The following is a 23,539-nucleotide window of genomic DNA, read 5'->3' as shown; positions in this document are numbered from 1 at the left end:
ATGCATGGGGATCCCGGATCAGGTTAGTTAATTGCATGCATGGGTTGATCATATGAGGAGGTACTGATAATAATATATATATATATAATTATTGTAATGCCTTTTTTATATCTTAATATTTTTGGATTTTTAAATGTATTCTAGCTCTTTATAAAGTTTTCTCCGGAGAAGTTGAGGATTAACACAAAAATAATAATAATAATAATAATAATAATAATAAATAAATAAATAAAAATAAAACATAAAACCAAAGAATTAAAAAAAATACATATAAAAAATATCCAATATTGAATCCTTTCTAAGGTCAGTACGTACGTACTCCCTAAACCAAACGACCATAAATTATTGAATCATTTTCATTCTAAAAACCAATATATATATATATATATATATATATGTGTGTGTGTTGTTATAAACTATCTTGAATTGTATGACCACATTTATCTAGTCGTCAAATGCACAGTGCATAGTGCCAGCATAATACTGCATAGTAACTGGCATATATAGTAAATGGCCGACATATGCACAGTGCATAGTGTCAGCATAGTACTGCATAGTAACTGCCATAGTAAATGGCCAACATATGCACAGTGCATAGTGCCAGCATAGTACTGCATAATAACTGGCATAGTGAATGGCCGACATATGCACAGTGCATAGTGTCAGCATAGTACTGCATAGTAAGCTAGCATAGTCCCCTTTGTACGTCTATATATATCGTTGAATTCTTTAAGAAATTCATAAGTTTCATAACTTCTCTGAGCTCTATCTCTCTCTCTCTCTCTCTCTCTCTCTCTCTCTCTCTCTCTCTCTCTCTCCTTTTAGAAAGTTTTATAATAAATCTATCTCTCTCTTTCATTTTCGATAGTTTTATAACACGTTATCAGTACGAAAGTTCTGACGATCTTGAAGCTAATAGTCCTCTATTTCAAGTAAGTTTTTCAATATATTTTTATATTCTTGATTTATATATGTAAAAAATGTCAAATCTTACAAAATTGGAATTCGTTGCTCTTGACATTTCTGGGAAAAATTATTTATCTTGGATCCTTAATGCTGAGATCCATCTGGATGCGATGAACCTGAGAGATACAATTAAAAAAGGAAATCAAGGGTCCCTGCAGGACCGTGCTAAGGCAATGATTTTCCTTCAGCTCCATCTTCATGAAGAATTAAAAACTGAGTATCTAACGGTGAAAGATTCACTTATTTTGTGGAATGATTTAAGGGAGAGATATGAACACCAGAAAACTGTAATCCTCCCAAAAGCTCGTCATGATTGGATGCACCTGAGGTTGCAAGACTTCAAGAGTGTTAGTGAGTATAACTCTGCACTCTTTAAAATTAGCTCGCTATTGAAATTATGTGGTGAAAAAGTCACTGATGATGACTTGTTAGAGAAGACATATACTACTTTTCATGCCTCGAATGTGCTCTTGCAGCAGCAGTATCGAGAGCGAAAGTTCAAAAAATATTCTGAACTTATATCTTGTCTTCTATTAGCTGAGCAAAATAATGAGCTTTTGTTAAGAAATCACCAGTCACGTCCTACTGGCTCTATATCATTCCCTGAAGTGAATGATACTAGATTTAAATCATTCCCATAAGCGAATGGTGCATCTTTTCAAAGAAAACGAGGGCGTGGACGTGGTAGAAAAAACTATGGAAGTGGAGGTCCTAAAAGTGACCACACTAAAAGGGACAATAATAGATAAATACCATACCACCAGAAGTGGTTCAACTCAGAGAAGGGCAAAGGTCCCCAAAATAAATTTTTAAAGAAAGATGAAGATGGATGCCATAGATGTCGTATGACTGGACATTGGGCTCGTATCTGTCGTACAGATAAGCACTTGGTTGACTTATATCAATCTTCTATAAAAGAAAAAATAAAGAAATTTAAAACAAATTTTACTGAACCATCATATGCTTTAGATTCTATAGATGGAGAAGATATTACAAGTCTTGATGTTTCTGATTTCTTTGAGGATTCTAGTGGTAGAGTTGATCATGAAAGTGTTCATTTTTAATTAATATATTTCCTTTATCTTATTATAAAATATTTTTATATTCTGCAATGTTTTGTAGTAATAAAAATTTTATTTATTCTTTTATACTTGTTATAAATTATTGATGATATGATTTATCTGAGAATGGAAATGGAGCATCCCTGAAGGATCGCCCTAAATCAATAATTTTATTGAGTATCTCATATGAGTGATACTTGTACCAAAAACTCATTATGATTTATGCACCTGAAGTTGCATAATTGAAATTGTGGAAAGAATATATATTTGAATGAACGTCTCGAATGTACTCCTAAAGTAGCAATATCGAGTATGCTCCTGAAGTAGTAATATTAAATGCAAACATTCACAATATATTCTAAATTTGTGTCAGGTCTTTCAGTGACTGAGCAAAATAATGAATTTTTGATAAGAATCAGTATTCACGTCTTACTAGATCTACATCATTCCCTGAATTGAATGATAATGAATTTATATCATTCTATTCCCTGAAGTAAAAAGAATGATGCGTTTCATTCAAAGAAACTAAGAGATTGGACGTGATAATGAATATCTTTTTGGGCCAGAAGCTCATATTGAAAAAGCTGTAAGCTTTCTCTTTGAGATGATATTATACAAATTATTGAATCAAATATTATGATGCATCAAAAGGTGATATGATTCAAAATATTTGTATCTTTTCATGGTTATCTTGATCATCCAAAATCAATTACGATAAGTCGAATGATTTTCATATGGACGTCCATAAAAGAACCAGAAGATTCTTTTACTATAAAGTTTTACCACCAGAAATGAAAAGAAAAATTTGCTTGAAGCAAATAAGATGAAATTATTCGACGTTATCTTGATTATCATATGTGAACTAGAAGTTCAGATGATAATTAAATTTTGGATACAATAAGATAAAAATGTCTCATATTCTAGCTGCTAAAATTCCAGCGAGGATTGAAGTCCCTGTAGGACAATTAAGAAATTTAACAGTCTAAAGACATGTATAAAGGCACGTGAGACTTATCGATACAAAAGATAGAGTATCTCAAAAGAGAAAGGCACAAATAATTTAGTGCTCCTGAAGAGGTCATACCCACAAAACAAGCAATAAAGTCCATCCAAATTCTCTGTATAAAATTCTCCTATATAAACTCTTGAAGAGTACCTCCTGAAGAGGTTTTTCATGAAAATGTCTTCCCTTGAAGAGGGACAGGTACCTGAAAATAACGAGATCTCGTTACATTTCATGAATAATGGAGAAATTATGGATAGAAATAAAATTGTTGTCGACAATGTATTTCCATATGAGATGGCAATTGATATTATCAGAAGTAATGATGAAAGTGAATCAAGAATCGTCGAAGAATGCGACGTAAAATATGGGCCAAATTTGAAAGAAACAATTCCTGCAGAATTGATTCATTAGTAAAATATGATGCATCGGGACTTATAGTCCAAACACCTAAAGAGGTGATGCTTGTTGAATGTCAGTGGGTATTTATGGAAAGGAAATAAAAATGTGATATATAAATCAAGAGTCAGTTTCTCAATTCCTGCAGAATTGATATCACTAAATAAAATGTGATAAATATGGACTTGAAGTCCAAACACCTAAAGAGGTGATTTTTATTAAATATCAGTGGATATTTATATACATGATATAAAAAAGGCTGAAACTTTTAATTTGAAAATGTGATATAGAAATCACAAGTTAGTTTCTCGAAGAAACAATATTGATATGATTTTAAAGTGGCTGAAATCATATTGAGATTTTTATTAGCTTGAAAGTTACCGAGAGTTTGGATATGCCTGATTAACTGCATATTTATATGGATCATTGGATCATGATATATATATATGAAAATCCCTGAAGGATAGAAAATGTCTGAAACTTCTAATATGAATACATCTGGAAATATGTATTCTATCAAGTTTCAAAGATCCTTATATGATCTAAAGCAATCCAAACGCAAATGAAAACAAGCTATTATTGCAGTTTATATATATGATTTAAATGTCATTGAGGTTCCAGAAGAGCTCATAAAAACTGCACATATTTGAAATATAAATCTGAAACCCTTGCGGCTTCAAGGGGAAGATGGATGATGTTATTAGTCATGAAATACCATCTTTTAATACAATTAGTATTTCAGATTCATATTATGGGTTTGATATGAAGTGTGCATTATTAAAAAAGAAATAAAAGGGAGCACACAGAACATCTACCAAAAGATAGAAAGACAAATAGGAATATTTGTGAGATATTATTTTATTATCTTGAAGCAAGAATTACAAAAATTTGAGACATTTTGCCTCATTCTTCAAACGCTCTTGTTCTTCAAGAATCTGTATAGCATCCCTATCTAAAGGGGTGGGCAATCGAAAAGAAGATTTAAGTAAGGATTTTAAATTTCTATTCTCTTTCTTTATTGATTCTATCTTCATGTTGGACTCCAGAAGAAGTCGCTGAAGTATAGCAATATTCTCGTGGAGATCGTCAACTCCACAAGTTCTGGATTGCAGTCGCTGAGAAAATCCGACAATGGATGATGAGTATCGGGTACCGAGACTCACAAACTCATAAATAGCTTCATTATCTGACCTACGAGTCAGATCATTATATTGGATGATAGCACCTGTGGTAGAAACAGGAACAGCTGATGAACGAGGTGCCGAATACCTCATATATTGACCCTGAAAAGATTGTTGAGCCATTGCAGAGAGAAATTGCAGGATAACAATGCAGAAAGAAATTGCAGAGTAAAAATGCAGTATGATTACAGAAAAGTGAAGAAGATGATATGCGAATGAAGATGAGCTGAATATCTCTTTTATAGAGAAAATTATGATACAGCATCTCTCGTGAAGCAAGAGAAAAGAGATGGAATATAGCTTCATAGCTCTGCGGCGCCTGACAGCACGCCTGACACCTACAGAGGAGTTGAAAATCCGCGGTGCTTGTCTGATCTTAAAAGGCTGGCCACCGTTTTTATTAAAAAATGAGGTTAGCGGTTTAATGTTGATGAATTCTCCACTAACTGTGTTATTTACAAGAACTCCAGAAGAGTACAACTCCAGAAGAGTAGTGATGAGCAGAAAGATCCAGTTGAGATTATTTTATCAACATGGATCAAGTCTACAGTTAGTTGGATGTACAGATGCGAGTTATTTTTTAGATACACACAAGAAGATCATTGCAATTCATGAGAAGAAAGTTGAAATTGATATCAAGAAGGTACGGTCAAGTAAAAATCTGGCAGATTTATTCACTAAAGCATTACCAACTGCAACATTTAAGAAGATTATGCAGAACATTGGAATGCAGAGGTTTGAAGACCTGTTATCATGCACTACCAACTGCAATATTTAAGAAGATTATGCAAAATATTGGAATGCGGAGGTTTGAAGACCTGTTATCATGCACTTTTCAGGGGAAGTAATGTTTTGAAGACTTGTGCTGATTGTACTCTTTTTCCTTCGCTAAGGTTTTATCCCACTGGGTTTTCCTTTGCAAGGTTTTAATGAGGCAATCCTAAAGCACTCGGCGATACACATGAATACTGTACTCTTTTTCCTTCGCCATTGATTTTTTCCCACAGGGTTTTTCCTTGGCAAGGTTTTAACGAGGCATATTCTTTAAATATGGTCATCCAAAGGGGAAGTATTATAAACTATCTTGAATTGTATGACCACATTTATCTAGTCGTCAAATGTACAGTGCATAGTGCTAGCATTGCACTGCATAATAACTGACATAGTGAATGGCCGACATATGCACAGTGCATAATGCCAGCATAGTACTGCATAGTAACTGGCATAGTGAATGGCCGACATATGCACAGTGCATAGTGCCAGCATAGCACTGCATAGTAACTGGCATAGTGAATGGCCGACATATGCACAGTGTATAGTGTCAGCATAGTACTGCATAGTAAGCTAGCATAGTCCCCTTTGTACGCCTATATATATCGTTGAATTCTTTAAAAAATTCATAAGTTTCATAACTTCTCTGAACTCTATCCCTCTTTCTCCTTTTAGAAAGTTTTATAATAAATCTATTTCTCTTTCCTTTTCGATAGTATTATAACATATATATATATATATATATATATACATATGCAGCCTCATTAATGGATTTATATGTATACACGTCGATCATATACAGTACTTGATGATCATGTGTGGAAAGGATATTGATCCAAATTAATTAATGTTAATTTCAAAAGTCGAACATACGTATGGATAATAAATTTTCTGATATATATGTGGCCCACATATATATTAAGAAAATAAATATATCAGTATCAATCCATATATACGTACAAATGTCTTGCTCAAAAGAAAAGAAAATAAAGAAAATGTCAAAAATCAGGTCTTTTAGACAGCAAATGTGTATACGTCCTGCATGGGAATAATTTGCATCAAAGTTTTGTATTCCAATATTACGATTATTTCGTTAAATTATATATATATATATATATGAAGTACTTCATAGTAATTAATTATTTAATTAATGAAAAAAACAACGAATTATAATCATATATAACGAATAATATCTTTCAAAAATATTGTGACAATAATTCTCCTACTAATGTTCTTTTTATAATTATGTCCGTTAATTATTAATTTCATCTAAATAAGGCCATATATGTTTGGCAACTGATCATTTTCATTCTTTCATTCCAAACAAAGAGTTTAAACAGTAGTACTAGTGTAAAGACTCTCCAAGATTTTCAAAACACCCAAAACCTAAAAAAAAAAAAAAAAAAAATTAAGTCAAAGTGTTAAAAAATAAATATAATACTTAATGGAAATCATCCATGATGGCTGCCAAGTAAGAATATAATCACAATAAGGAAATTATCACGAAGGCAGAAAATAAAAAATTGGACTCTGGTTTGATCGTAACGACTATTTTTTTTTCTTTAGAACATATTTTGTCTTCTTTCAACGTGTTATAGAATATTGACAAAATTGTTCTCAGGGTACAATAGAACTCTCTAATTCATTGTTCTAAAATAGCACATTTTATAAAACAACTCAAAACACCATGTTTTGAGAATTATGAGATGGAGAGATTTTTTTTAGAAGGAAAACTTTTGTCTAATATTCTATCTGTTTGAAAAATTGAGATCAATTATATTAGAGCTACTTGGGACAGCGTGTATGTTACGTGATCTTAGTTTTCCAATTGTATAGGCCGTAAAGGTTCGGCAACATTGGCAAATGTTGTCTCCGGCTCTTCAGGTTCTGCTTCAACAGGCAGTACAGTACTTGGCCTTTCACCCGAGCAGTGCAGTCAGCTCTTTGAACAGTTAAAACCTCCATTTCTAAGTTTTGCTGGTAATTCCTTATCTTCTTTGTGTTCTCATTCTTTTCCCACTTGGATTATTGATAGTGGTGCTTCACAACACGAGTCATCTTCCCATGCATCTTACACCCCGCCCAAATATTTCTCCTTCTTCTATTAATTTATCTAATTGTGAATCTGATCCTGTGCATCATGTTAATGACAGACATCTTTCATACTATTCGTTTACATGACAATGTTTTGTTTGTTCCTCATTTTTCTTTTAATGAGGCCGTGTCTCATACTACTGACCCCACTAGTTTCTCTCAAGCTGTCAAGCATTCACATTTGCATGATGCTATGCTTGTTGAACTCCAAGCTCTTGAGGCTAATCATACCAGGAGTCTCACCTCTCTTCCTTTTGGTAAGAAGCCCATAGGTTGTAAGTGGGTCTTTAAAACTAAACTTTGTGCAAATGGTTCTATTGAGTAGTACAAGGATTGGTTGGTGGCTAAGGGCTATACACAAGTTGAAGGGCTTGACTAGCTACCATGACACCTTTGCACCTATTACCAAACTTGTCATTGTGCGATGTGTTCTCGCTATTGCCGCTGCCCGTCATTAGCATATTCACCAGTTGGATGTAAAGAATACCTTCTTATACGGTGATTTGGATGAGGAGATTTATATGAATCTACCTCTTGGTTATTGTGGTTAGGGGGAGCATCGTGTTTGTTGCTTACACAAATCCCTTTATGTATTTAAGCAGGCTTCACAAAATTGTTATTCCAAGCTATCTTCTGTCCTCGAAGATGGTTATGCTCAGTCTTAAGCTGATCACTCCATGTTTACTCGCACCTTTGGTTCATCTTTTACGATAGTTCTTGTTTATGGTGATGATATTTTATTAGCAGGTACTGACATTCAGTCTTCATCCGATCTTAGAACTTTTCTTGCAAATCATTTTAAGATTAAGGATCTTGGTGTCTTGAAGTATTTCTTGGGCATTGAGGTCTCCTGTTCTTTAGCTAGGATTTTTATTAAATAGAGAAAGTATACTCTCGACATTCTCTCAGACTTTGCAATCTTGGCATACGTCCTTCTCACTTTCCTATGGACCAAAATTTGAAGCTCTCACCAGGTGACCCCTTCCCTGATCCCCAAATCTATCATTGGTTGGTTAGGCATCTCATTTATTTGACCATCACGTGCCTAGACATTGCCTTCTCTGTGAAGATCCTTAGTCAGTTCATGTAAAACCCCAAGACTTCACACTATGAGGCTGCTCTCCGTGTTCTCTGGTATCTCAAAGGCACTCATGGCCATGAACTCTTATTTCCTTCTGTATGTGATTTCCAGGTTTCAGCTTTTTTAGACTCTGATTGGGCAATCTGCCTTACTACTAGACGCTTTACTACAAGCTTCTTTATTCGGCTAGGTGACAGTCCCATCTCATGAAAAACTAAAAAACAAAATGTTGTTTCTCATTCATCAGCAGAAGCAGAATATTGTGCCATGACCTCTACTGCCTGTGAACTTGTATGACTTAAACTCCTCTTGCAAGATCTACGAGTCATTCATTGTCATCTCATGCGACTCTATTTCGATAATGAGGCTGCACTCCATATTAAATCTAATCTAGTTTTTCATAAACGTACCAAACACATTGAGATTGATTGTCACATCGTTCGTGAAAAATACTACTCAGGCCTACTTCACCTAATCCATGCTCCGTCTTCTCAACTAGTGGCTGATATCTTTACCAAGCCTCTTGATCGAGACCTCTTCATTTCTTTTGCTTGGAAGTAGGGCATTATAGACCTCCATGCTCCAATTTGAAGGGGAGTGTTACGTCATCTTAGTTTTCCATATTTGATATAATCCTTGATTGTAGCTCCTTATTTGTATATGGTGTATAAAGATTGAATGTACCACTAAAACAAATCAAAGAAAATTATTCTTCCTCATTTGGTTATCAAACTTATCAGTGTATCTACGCCTCTTGTGCCTTTGCCCGTAACACAGTGGATTATCTCTTTCTTCTCCTTCACTTTAAGATAATACTATATATAGTTCATATACTTATAGTAAGGATGATTCAATATAAACTAGTACTTGTCTACACTTTATTTGATCAATGTGAAACTTATAGTTTCTTTTTCATATATTTCAAAAAGTTGACATTCTCGATTCATCATCTATATATAAATATATATATATATATATAAGTATATTTATTTAATATACTCAAAATATATTTTATTTGCGCAATAAAATCTAGCATGGCAATACGTACGTTGTAGCCACAAGCTAGGGTGGCCCAGAAATATTAGGACGTGGCTTTTGTTTTGTTTTTTAAAAACAAACGGATTGTTTATTACACCCATCATAAAAATTCTTCTAAAAATCAATGAACTACCACATATCAATAGTATGAAATATTATATATACACACATGCTCTAGATCGATCAGCACGACTCCTTTTGGGTTCAATCACTTTGACAAAACTCTATGAAACGTACTTATAACCTCAATAATAACGACAAAAAGTACTTATAACGTCAATGACAACGACGACAACAACAGTAATTCATCATGCCACATATGTCTAGAAAAACATTAAAAATAAAGGAAAAGGGAAAAGAGGGCTTTAGTGGTTGATGGTTTCTGTTGCATTAATTAACCATTTTTTTTTTTATTACAACTTAATGAAAACGTGCCATGCATTTCCTTAATAACATTCATTTGATTAAAAAAACCATTTCCTTATCGAACAAATTCTACAAGATATCTTGTTTTCTATGGGACAAAAATTTGCCGTAAAATATCTTAAAATCGCCTTAAAAACCTTAAAGTTGAGTTTCTAACATTCATTAACGAGTGGCTCTACAGGCACTGACTCGCGATCGGGTCCCAACAATTATAAATTTTTTTCATGTATTTTTAAAATACAGTTAAATGTTTCAAAAAAAAAATAAAAAATAAAATTCACAACATCAATAAAAAAATATTTATTTAATTACTAAATAAAAAGTAATAATGTAGCAGGAGAAATGATTGTGACCCATTATCGGGATGAAGCATTTCCGTTCATTAATATTCTCAAGTAGTCATGCGTGACGTGTTTTGTTTATTTTGAATATGCATGTGCAGCACGTGTCTAGCAAAATGTCCACTTTAATTAATATGAGCGGTAAAGTTAAATTACTTGCACGTACAGTTGCACCATTGTATACATGGACAAAAAAACGCGTGTTCAACACAGAATATCTATATATATGGATCATGCTACATACACAGAATTTCCACCGAAATTCTCTACTGATCGGTGCAAATCTTTTTTTTTTTTTTTTTATCATTTTTTCTTTCACCATTTTAAAACTATTTAAATATTTTTAAAAAATAAAAAAAATCATATATTCATTTTAAAATACTTACTTAATAGCTAAGTAAAAAAAAAAATTAAAATGTGAAACTAGTATTTTTCTATCTATATATCTATATATACCTATATATATATATATATATAAATTATATACACCAGTCTCACATTTTTTCACACCACTTAAATATGTGATTTTACTATTTTATCTTCTTTTATTTTACACTAAAAAATTTTAGTGTGTTGAGTATGAGGCTGTTGTATAGCATGCTTCATATATATATATATATATATATTAATAGTTGACTTTGGAAAATTATGACCCATATATAATTAATGAGTTCTGTTATATATAATCATTTTTGTATATTTTTTATATATTGATTTATTGATGTGATTAACTAAAATAATTATTTTATATTAAATAAAAGTGATGCATGCAGCCAATCATATTATTAAAATTTACAAAAATTACATAAAAATAAATACATATAAATTTTTTTATAATTAATTAATATATGCGGGCGCAGGGTACTGCATGCTGCTTTAATCAAGGCATCATTCGCTTTTTCATTCAACTTATAAATTTTAATTAATATATAGTTTCGATAGATAGCTAGCTATAGTACGTACAAGCTACCAAACTTCACCTTTTAATATACAATTATAGGAACCCAAAAACAAATTAAAGGCGCAAACCGAAAGTAGAGTACTCTCAGATTAAACCATTTTTATTTCTAGGAAAAATAATTCGATACAAATTGAAATACTATATATATCGTTGAATAAAAATGCCTTTTATAAGGGAGAATTAATCTTTCTGGTTTATTTCTAGGGGCTCCTTCAGTGACATTTTTTTTTATTTTGGGGGTCCTAAATTGGCCGGTAAAAAAAGAAAAGAAATGGTCTTTATAAGAATTAATGTCGATTTTAGGCACTTGGGTTTTTCATTCTGATTTAAAACAGTCATATTTTTATATAAAATCCATGGCTATATTGACATATATGTCACATGAACAATACCAATAGAATTACAACACGTGTCATTAATCTGCATTTTGATAACATTTCAAAGCTTTATCAAGGTGATGTAGTAAACTATAAGATTGGTTTAAAGTAGCAATCCTATATACAATGATTAGTTGGACATGATGTCTCATTTAGAGCTTAAAATACTTCAATGAAAATATATGATTAGCGTATCCACATTTTTATCTAAAATACTTAATCAAAGGTCCAAAATACATTTATCTTTTTTATCTATTAATTAAATAGTTTTTCTTGAGATCATGTACTCTATAAATCAACTTATTTATTGTATTGACATAAAAAAAAAATAATATGTTGGCATATTTATATGACAAAATTTAGTTGAATTGAGTTATAAATATATTGGGTAAAGTCTAGATTGAAATTGGATAAAAAATTAAACAGATTTCAAATTCACTATACCTCATCAGAGTATACCACCAAGGGTGGTGGCTCAATGGTCCTTGGATTACCTCAAGTGGCTTCAGAAAGTACAATATTCTAAATTTGAATCCAAATATGGAGTCATCTTAAACTATTGAGCTGGATGTTGATACGATCTCATGTGAATATTTGAGTTGATATGTAAATAGTAATATTTTGTAGGTCCCATTGATATCCGTTTGAATATAAATTAGTTAAGATATGTGTTTAAATATATGACGTAGGTTGACATAAGTTTAACTTTTTTATAAAAATTTGAGAAAAGTAGTGGTCTGATGCCATCAATGATTGGAATCGAATTCTCTATTAGAGTTGGGGTCATATAAGTTATGACTTAGATCCAACTTGAGGGGACAAAATGAGTAAATGAATAGTTAAAAATGGTAAATGAACAGTTTCAAACAATAACTGAACAGTGCAAAACAGTAACTGAGCAGTAAGTGAAGAATGCAAAATAGTAAGCCCGCAGTTGTTATCCAAACAGTTAGACCCACCCCTTTATTGGAATGTCTCACTATGTACTCAAGTTGTCAAAAATATCCCAAATCAAGATTAAAAATGAAATAAAATAAAAATCTTCCCTAGTAAAATTTTTCCAATATTTTTATTTTTTAACCCAGTGTTTTATAATGTTTTATTATGATTATTCCTCTTGTTAGGGGGGTTTTTTCCCCGGGCCAAAGCTTTAGAGTTTGAGCCCAATACCATGAGCCGACTGAATAATCCACCGACCTAGTTAAGGGATCCTTGGCCCTGGAGCAGAAGCCAGTCTACATCCTTGGAAGCATGGGAACTCCACTCTAATGCAAAGTTGGGAGGAGCATGCCACCTTGGTGGAACTGAATCCAAGATAACTTTGAACGGACAGGTGGACGTGGATTGTGAGAAGCCCTTGATTTTCTAGCAAGAGGGGAAGGAAGAGCCTGACGGTGTGCATCCCCTGACAGAACAAGACATAGAGCCACGCCATATTAAATGGACCTCCTAGAGGACTACGTCGCATTAAATGAGTATGGTGGAAGGAACTGCGAAGAAGATATCTCCTTGGACACAGGGAATGGGCGTCAATTTGACCCCAAAAATTAGGTATATAAGCTGAGAAAATATATCATTACTCATGCAGCTCAGCACCTCATACAAGGAACTTTGTTCTCATCCTTACATATATGAAAACACATAAAATAAGTAAGAACTTGTATTAAGATAAAAGGATAAAAATGATAAATTGCATATTAATTAGATGGAGGTCATGCGTCATGTGAAGTTTTCATGCATGTAGAGTTTTTCTATATTTTAGGTTCAGCACGGCGAAATTGGCACTTCTGAACTCTCAAGACAATTGAAGTAATATGCTTTTTCTAGATTACTATATATGATTACTTCAATCGATTCACCGTCCTCCGGTATTATGCGTTGCATTCCTAATTAATTACTTTTTTGCTTCGCTAACCGCTGACAGAAAACTTTTACTTAAAATTAATTTCCCAAACTCGGCTCGCATATTTAACATCCTTGAGTGTCCAGTACACATGAATTAGGACTTTTTCTTTATCTAGGCATGCATACTGCATGCATGCGACTAGCATATGGAAAGTCAGCCTAACTGCGCGCTAGTACATTAAAGTTTAGCTTCACGTAGTTTTTAGGTGGCGGTGTCTAGGCATGCATGATCTGCCTTCGTGCCAGTTAATTAATGTCTTTGATGACGTACTATATATATATATATGCAGCTTCACTATCTTGATCTTAGCATATATGCAGCTTCACTATCAGAGCCATTTCTGGCTGCTGGTAGATGATTTATATCTATTCACTCCAATTCATGGAGTAATCTCTCAGTCTTTGCTTCTCCCCGACTTTAATTGTGTTCAGTTCTCGTCTCTGTTGGCGCCACCTTTGTTGTAAAGTGAATTCCAAGAACATGTCTGTAAGACCCGTTTTGCTAGGAGAACGTTAGGGCATGGGTTGGTAGACGCCAGGCTAGGGTCTGTGTTACGAAATGACAATGAAGACATGATTAGTAATTGTTAGGTTTAGGTTTTGATTGATTTCAAGATGAATAGAATGTTAGTTTAGATCTAATTCATCTATTAGTTCTAGATCTAGTATACCTCTTGATATTATCGATGAGGAAGACTTTTCCCTTGAAAAGACTAATAACATTGATTTTGACAAATGGAGTCTTCCAAAGATTGATGGTAAATCTATTTACAAAACTTGTTGGACTCAATCTATATATCTTTAAGATTGAATTTAATATTAAAAATGTTGAACAAATCTATGCTATTTCAAAAACTCTTGAAAAATGTTGCTTATTTAACAGTAAATCTATTCAATATTTCCTGATAAAAGGTTATAAATTTCTGCATATTGGTTTTATTCAGGATGTTGTTAAACCTCTCACAGGGAAATGCCTCAATGCTTTTACACTTGTTTGTTCAAAAAATTTGAGACTAGCATACTCAAGATGATTCAGTCATCCTTGTTTGGTGGTCTTGTTCATTTTATTTGTTTTCCTGATTTGACTGATCTTGCTTTGGATGATCCTAATATTCTTAAACTTTGACTTTAAATATTTTAACATCTAGATATGACATGAAAGAAGGTAGTAAGCCTCTTGCTATAGTTTTCCGTATTTATTATCATGTGCTAAAAACTAATTTGATTCCTAAAGCTATTTTAAAAACTTCAATAAATAAAACTTTGTTAATTTAAAGTTCTACTCCTGATGCTAATATTCAGGTTCCAAAAATAATTTATTGAAAATATGTTACTCTTCCCAATGAATGGACCTTGGAACATAAAGTTCCACCTGCTAAAGTTATTTATGATGAGTTTAATCTTGATTATATTCAACAATATTTGAATAGTACTATAAAAATGAGTTTTGATCAATCTCTAGTAATAACTAAAGAAGAAATTCTTTTGTTGGAACTAGAAGTTCTTTTGCTGGATCTATTGCTGATAATCCAGAAAGAAGAGACCAAAATCTCAGATACTTTCTGGAAGACTCAGGCAAAACTATTAAGCCTGATTTAAAATGGAAAGGTGTTTCTACCTCTTTACAAGTTACTTCTGCTTATTATACTATCAAAAATATGGAAGTATCTAAAGGTAAAGCCACAAACGAAAAAGTTGATAAAGAAGAAGAAGATGCTTCGTCTTTATCACCAATAACTTCAAATATGGTCACTCTTATTCATCATAATCAATTATTTGTGATTAATAGAGCCTCTGAAATTGATTTGATTGCTCTAGATAATGAATATAGTTATGTTAAAAATCATTATAAGAGAAAATCTTATCATGCTACTTTCTCTAATCCAGAAAAATTTCGTTTTAAATGAAAGTGGAAAGAAAAGATGTTATATACTCCGCATAAGCATATATTATTCTTTAATTGAGATGGAGAGATTGTTTTAGAAGGAAAACTTTTGTCTATTCTATCTGTTTGAAAAATTGAGATCAATTATATTAGAGGTCCTCAGGACAATGTGTATGTGTGCCTCATCGCCCTTGCCCGTGACATAGTGGCTTATCTCTTTCTTCTCCTACACTTTAAGACAATACTATATATAGTTCATATACTTATAGCTAGGATGATTCAATATAAGCTAGTACTTTTTATTTTTTGATAAAACTAAGCGGTTACAACGATACAACATTCAATGAGGTGGAAGTCTCCAACAGTTTTTCCAAAATAAGCAAAAGCAATACAAAAAACAAACGAACTAAGCAGGTTATCTTGCCAAAAGATTGGCTCCAACCCATTCCCACATGGGAAAGCTACTTAAAAGCAATTATAAAAGGGGGTGCATTGCATTTTGCTAATCTAGTCCAACTATAGGAGACTATCACAATCAATTTGTCTTGCTCGCTGGTTTGGGAAAGCAGTAACATAGGGGAATACCAACCTAAAGATGACTCGATAATCGGCAAAGAAACCACCACTGACGGTGGTGACATGTGCTACACTAAGGAACAAAGGAGAATGCAGATATGAGAGATTCGAAGTCATTGGCTCTGAAGGAGCTGAGCATGCTGGTAGGAAACTCCCATAGGCAAGGCGGTTGTGGGGCCCACGAGCATTGGACGACACGTGTGAGCCACACACGCCGCTTTTTTGGACAAATTTCTTCAACCATCTGACGAATCGGTGGTTGAGGAGTCTGATGGAGGGGCGCGTGGCAGTTAAAGATGGCCAGAAAATAACAGATTTGAATATCTAGGTACTATCGCCGGAAAACTAAAAGAAAAGCTAGAAAATATCCTAGAAACAAAGGCTGGACAAGCTGAGGGGGGAGGAGATGAACCACTAGCCCCCCGCCCCCGCCCCCGAGTGCAGGACAGGCAGGAATGCTCTAACTAAGAGAAAATGAAGACGAGAGAGAAATCACAGACAATATAAATTAGTACTTGTCTACACTTTATTTGATCAGTGTAAAACAGTTTATAGTTCCTTTTTTGTATATTTCAAAAAGTTGACCTTCTCGATCCATCATCTGTACATATATATATATTTATAAGTATATTTATTTAAAATACTGAAAATATATTTTATTTGAGCAATAAAATCTAGCATGCCAATACGTACCGTACGTTGTAGCCACAAGCTAGGGTGGCCCAGAATTAGGTGGCTTTTGTTTTGTTTTTTAAAAACAAACGGATTGTTTATTACACCCATCATAAAAATTCTTCTAAAAATCAATAAATTACCACATATCAATGGTATGAAATATTATATATATATATATGCTCTCGATCGATAGCACGACTCCTTTTGGGTTCAATCACTTTGACAAAACTCTATTAAAAAGTACTTATAACCTCAATTACGACGACAACAGTAATTCGTCCTGCAACATATGTCTAGAAAAATATTAGAAAATAAGGAAAAGTACAAGGGAAAAAAGGAGAAGAGGGCTTTAGTGGTTGATGGTTTCTGTTGCATTAATAAACCATTTTTTATGACAACTTAATGAAAACGTGCCATGCATTTCCTTAATACCATTCTCTTGATTAAAAAAACCATTTCCTTATGGAACAAATTGTACAAGATATGTTTTTTCCTATTGGACAAAAATTCGCTGCAAAAAATTTTAAAATCGCCTTAAAAACCTTGAAGTTGAGATTTTAAGTTTCACTATTCTCAAGTAGTCATGCGTGACGTATTTTGCTAATTATTTTGATGTGTGCAGCATGTGCTTAGCAAAATGTCGACTTCAATTAATATGATCGGTGAGTACGCTAATGTCAAAGTACCTGCGGCATCATTGTATATATGGACAAAAAAACGCGTGTTCAACACAGAATGCATCTTTGAAAATTAATGGTACTGGCGTGCACGGAAAATTATAACCCATATATAATTAATGAGTGGGTCTACGCCCACCACTGCCGACTCCTCGAAATTACAGTTAGTATTAATCAGATTTTTTTTTTCTTTTCTCTTACATTTATTTTTTAATATTTTTACATATTTTTTAAAAATTTAAAAAATTACAATATTATTAAAAAATTATTTTCTTAATTATTAAGTAAAAAAATAAAAAATAAAATAAAAATTTTGAACAGTGACAATGAGCGATAAACTTGAATGGTGATAATAAACTTGTATGGGGTACTGCATTTTTCATAACATTTTTCACTCGTTTTTCCCATTCAACTTCTTTTAATTAATATTTAGTTTTGATAGGCACTGTTAGTCTAGCTAGTACGTACAAGCGACCAAAATTCACATTTAATATACAATTAGTAACTCACAAATCAATATGTTATTTGTTTACTATCTGCATAAACAAATTAAAGGCAAACCGAAATTATATTCTCAAATTAAACTATTTTTATATTTAATGAAACTAAAACATTGTAAGTTTGAAGGGCACTGTGAGTTTGAACATGTTTGAACAACATTATTTACGTTCGAACGAGAAATTTTCAATTCCAGCAATGTTCAATGCCTCACACTCAAACTATATACGTACAATTATTATTATGCCAAAATGCCATGCAAACTATAATTATACATTCGAATAAAAATTTATATTAGTTCAAACAATAAATCTATTTGGGATGTCAAATCTCTTATTCAAACCATAATTGGATTGCTGGGACTTTTTAGGACGAACAAAGTATTTCATCGCTAAAAGTGATCTACTGAGATGTAAAAAAGTCCCTCAAAATCAGACTTATTGTAGTGAAGGGTTTGTTGAGGTACATTTTTTTTTTTGTCCTAAATTGGGTAAAAAAAATGAAATGGTATTTATAAGAATTAATGTCCCTTTTAGACACTTGGGTTTTTCATTCTGATTTAAAACAGGAAAAATGCTAGTATGACTCCCAAATGTACATACCAAATATATCCACTCATATATTTAATTTTTTTTTCTTAATGGTTAAAGAAGTGACTATTAAAAAAGCACTTCTCAGGCTACAGCTCTGACATCTTTGCAGTCATCTCTAGCTATCAACAATTGAAAAATCACACATATTAGTAAGAGATATGTGTATACACAAAATTATTTGACAATTTTTCTCAAAATTCTTGAGATTTTACTTTAACACTCACATATTCCTCTTCCGCAATGAGAGTCACAAATTTGTTCTTCTTCTTTAACCACCTTACTTCTTTAAAGAAATCGACCAAATTCTCCTCATTCCCAAATTGCAAATACAAACAAATTAGATTCAACTTAGACTAAACTATATTATCTTAAGATATCGTCGATGTGCATCTTGCAACCAAAATTATTGACTTACCCTCATCTCCATTAGCCGTCCAAATGACCTTTGTCCAGCCGTGTGATCGTTTTGTTACTTCTCTCTATTACCTTTATTTCGTTCAGACATCCGCTGCACTCACACAAGACATGATTCACACGAGACATGATATACATGAGAAAAGTATAGGTGTCAAACTTAACATGTTTTTAACAACATAACAATGAGTTCAAGCTTACTGTCCTAATTAACATTTAATACAATTGACTATTTTAACAAAAAATGGAAGAGCGTGTTAATTAAATTTTCGACTTCCAACTTACCTTAAAGTCCTCACTTGAATATCGAATGCATAACTTCACACTACAAAAAAAAGTAAAATTGGCGGCGTTTATAGCCGCGGCATTTTTTTATGCGCCGGTAGTTATATAAATTTACCGGCGCTTAATGTTTTTGCCGGTAAATTTTTTAGATTCCCGGCGTTTACTTTATTACGCCAGTAATAATATTTAGGTTTAGCGACATTTACATTAACGCCGCCAAAATAGCAATTATGCGTCGGGAAATTAGTAGTTTCCCGGCATTTAGATTGTTACGCCGGTAGTAATATATGTTTTTGGTGGCGTTTAAACAAACGCCAATATATTATTAATTTTACGCCGTTATATTAACCGTGTTTGCCAGCATTTTTAATCCACCGCCAATAATAATATATAGCATCAACGGCGTTTCACAAAACGCCGACAATTGATAGAGTTTACGCAGATAAAATAATGAGTTTTTTGGCATTTATATCGTTTGAACAAATGCCGGCCATTGATTAACTTTACGCTGGTAAATAAGTAGTTTTCCGGCGTTTATATTGTTACGCAGGTAATAATTATATAGCATTGGCGGCGTTTACCAAATGCTGAAAATTGATCAATGAAACACCGTTAATTGATAAATGGGCCAAAGTATTTATTCTGACGTCGGTAATAATATATAACGTCAGCGATGAAGGCTATTATAAATTTATTGATAGTAAAATAAATAATAATAAAAACTTATTTAAATGATACGAAAATACCCACAAAATCTTAGTTGAATTTCTAGGATGCCGTACCTGTAAATGCCATATATTGCATTCCGGTTCTGGAGGGAGGGAGGTTAAATAGAACTAAAGAAGAGATTTCGCACGTCGAGATCTTAATGTGACGGCGATTAATTTCTTTCCTTTAATATTTAATAAGTAATATACAATATAGTAATGTAAGTATTGCTCATTCCTTTTAAAAATTGTGCAAGTGTCGTACAATATTCCTTTTGAAAAAAAATAGTCTATTATTAAAAATTTAATCTTTTAATATGGATCTCATATTTATTCTTTTTTTAAAAAGAATATGACGTTTGCAAATTTATGACAAAATATGTTAAACATCATACTAAGATTCACAACTTCCAAAAAGAGTAGTAAAACATCCTATGTTAAACATCATACTAATTACAAAACATCCTATGATTTTTTATCGATTTGATGTCTTGCTTGAAATACCGACCTATTCCGGCAGTTGTTAATTGCTGCGACAATTGTGATATATATATATAGTATAGTATAACTAATACTATAGTGATTTCTGTAATAATTTATATATAAACTTAAAGTATATTACTAATAGTATTAGAGTGTTATTATAAGACCATAAAGTATAAATTATAATTAATATACATTAATACTAATATAAATTAGTATTACTAATTTTCTAATATAATTATCAAAAGAATATTTTGAGAATTTATTGAGTTTTAAAATGTTATTAATGTATATATTATATTTAAAGCATATGATAACATTATTATCATGTTTGGGGTGTAATACCATTATTTTATATATTTTATATAGATATAAAATTATAATAACATTATCTTATATGTAATATATATAATAAAATAATATTATATATATTATATATTATAATTATATATAATATAAAAAAATATTGTATTATATATTTTAATTATAAAAAGAATTGAAATATTTGGATGAAATATTTATTAGAAGGAAAGAGGCCAACTTTTACATTACGGTGAATGATTTTAGGATCACAATGACCATGCAAATAAGCAAGCCCCCTTGCATATCCTAATGCAATGCGTTTTCATTTTTGGATGGAGAGTTTGAAGCAGTTGTTGGAGAATTTGAGTTGGCTAAACTGATGGATTACAAAGATACTCATGTCACTACTGCTATACATGGCACAATTGGGCATATAGGCTATAGCACCGGAGTACCTTTCAAGTGGAAAGTATTCAGAGAAGGAAAGAGGCCAAATAAGGAACGAAAAGTCTAATAAACGTGGGGCGCGTGTCATGTGTACGTGTATATAGTTGAGTTCCCTCAAAATTTTTCCACAACAAAAACGGGTCCTGAGCGGCAACTTCAAACTTTTGTCAAATTTTCAATCAAAACTTGAATCTCCCTCTCATTTCTAATTAACCCTAACCCGCTGCAACTCATCCATCCCTCCCATAAACTTAAGCGTTTTGTCAAGCCGGAGCTTAATTCCTCATGTCAGGCCGGAGCTTAATTCCTCACGTTCTCCCTTTGTTCTCATTTTAATAAGTTTCTGTCAAGCCGGAGCTTAATTCCTCAAGTCAGAAAAACCATGGAAATAGCCCAACCAACGTAAAACCATGGAAACAACCCAACCAATGTAAAGCAAGCAACGTAACTCTGTTTTTCTATGCAAAAAACAGAGCAATCCAGTCAAATGTAAATCTGTTTTGCTATGCTTACCGTTGCCTCTGCTTTGCAGTTATTTTTCTATAGTCTGTCAGGATCCGTAAGCTTTTTTACTGGTTTGGTATTCATCTATGTCTTCTATTTATTTTTACTGGTTTGGTATTCATCTGTGTTGTTGATCTATTTATAATTACAAGAAATAGATATGTTTATTTTGTTAAATTTAACTTAGTTGTGATTTATGCCAATGATCTTTTTTTTCAGACCAAAACGCAACTGGACCATCTCTTGCAAGCTACAGGCCGAGTAACATCTATATATATATATATATATACACATGACCCCTTGCAATTGTTATATACCTTTCTATCTGCTATGCATGATGTTTTTGCTGCATAAATTGTTGGAATATATATACAAAACATTCGTGCATGTAAAATCTTAAGTTTGCCTCGGATATTAACAAATAATCAGAGTGAATGATATTTTATCATAAAAAATTCAATTATTTAATGTCTAATTGCATTTTGTAATGATTATTCTTGTTTATATATGCTTCATTTCAATATTGAATATAACTTTCATCATGACCATATTCTTGATAGGGAACCTGTTGAGCTTCCCTCAGTGGACATGTTTGTGACAACTGCGGACCCTGTGCTAGAACCTCCTATCATCACTGTAAATAAAATGCTCTCTTTGTTGGCAGTAGATTACCCAGCTCACAAGCTTACTTGCTATGTCTCGGATGATGGCTGTTCTCCTCTTACCTACTATTCCCTTGTCGAGGCCTCAAAGTTTGCCCAACTTTGGGTACCATTTTGTAAAAGGTATGATATTCAAGTTAGAGCTCCTTTTAGATACTTTTCTAATGATCAGGTTATAACGCTCAGTAATAGCACAAAGGAGTTCCAACATGAAAGGAAAAGGATGAAGGTAATAATAATTAATATTCATACCTGCCAGAGTTAGATTAATATTTCTAAGTATTTACTAATTAATTAGGTATAACTTAAAGAGCCAAGCTACCTGCTTTTTGTCTTTATCTCACGTAGGACGAGTATGAGCATCTTTGCCACAAAATTGAGGTTGCGGTCCAAAACTCTGTGCCAACTTGTGATTTTACCGGGGATTTTGCAGAATTCTCTAGTGTAGAATGCAACAACCATCCAACTATTATCAAGGTAATTAACTGACTTTCCATTCGACTTGGACATATACTTATTTATATTAAGAGCAGTGCAGCACGGGTTCGGTCCCCATCGAGAAGAACAAAAGAAAAATTTTATTTTTATTTTCTTAAATATTAAAAAAAATCCCAGCATAACTTAAAATTAAAGCACTTCCTTAATTACTAAATAAAAAAATTAATCAGGACTTGTTTATTGGTGAGTGTAGCATTTTTGTTATATTAATGTAATCCCATGAACTAATTACCGTACTTGTTGGTTATTATATTTAGAAAAATGCTTAGTCCCTTGATTTTGTTCTCTCAATTTGACTGTAAGTGTGTTTTAATTTATTTATTTTTTAATGGTTGAAAAAATACAACTATTCTATTTATTTTATAGTGGTAAGGCTATCATTATTTTATTTATTATTAGATTGCATTGATTATATATGTTTTTGCATTTGCATTAGAGGTCCCTTGTAATTAACTAAAAAGTTGATCTAATTCTATGTACTTACAAGATTTACATTTTTCAGATGCCGTGTAGATCATTTTTTAGATGTCGTGCCCAAGGTATATTCTGTTTTTTGGTATTTTGAGTAGGATATATAAACGAGCAGATCATTTTAATCTTACCCATTATTTGAATCTGGACCATTATGCTTTCAGCTACTAGATTAGAAGCTCTCCAGCTTGAGGATTGTATGATATTGAATATGACCCAAAGAAACATTTTGCAAGCTCAACAATTGTATAACTTTT

The 23,539-nt window shown here is 32.5% G+C and overlaps 1 protein-coding gene across 1 annotated transcript; it reads left to right on the top strand.

Annotated features, from left to right (window-relative positions):
- Positions 1-22,888, top strand: LOC122291093 (cellulose synthase-like protein B5). Its single transcript, XM_043098739.1, has 6 exons — positions 1-22; positions 7,218-7,361; positions 7,535-7,732; positions 8,223-8,301; positions 22,212-22,542; positions 22,662-22,888. The coding sequence occupies exons 1-6, from the start codon at positions 1-3 to the stop codon at positions 22,800-22,802; spliced, it is 915 nt and encodes a 304-aa protein (XP_042954673.1). The 3' UTR covers positions 22,803-22,888.
- Positions 22,889-23,539: the final 651 nt, after the last annotated feature.

This window comes from Carya illinoinensis, chromosome 13 (assembly GCF_018687715.1).
Source record: "Carya illinoinensis cultivar Pawnee chromosome 13, C.illinoinensisPawnee_v1, whole genome shotgun sequence".
NCBI classification, from domain to species: domain Eukaryota; kingdom Viridiplantae; phylum Streptophyta; class Magnoliopsida; order Fagales; family Juglandaceae; genus Carya; species Carya illinoinensis.
Note: the sequence above shows the minus strand (reverse complement) of the source record. Positions and strands in the feature narration are given on the sequence as shown.

Coding starts and splice junctions, on each gene's coding strand:
- LOC122291093 (XM_043098739.1), top strand. CDS start 1: ATGCATGGGGATCCCGGATCAG. Junction 7,733..8,222: donor TCTCACCTCTCTTCCTTTTG/GTAAGAAGCCCA, acceptor TTTTATTAGCAG/GTACTGACATTCAGTCTTCA. Junction 8,302..22,211: donor AAGGATCTTGGTGTCTTGAA/GTATTTCTTGGG, acceptor TATTCTTGATAG/GGAACCTGTTGAGCTTCCCT.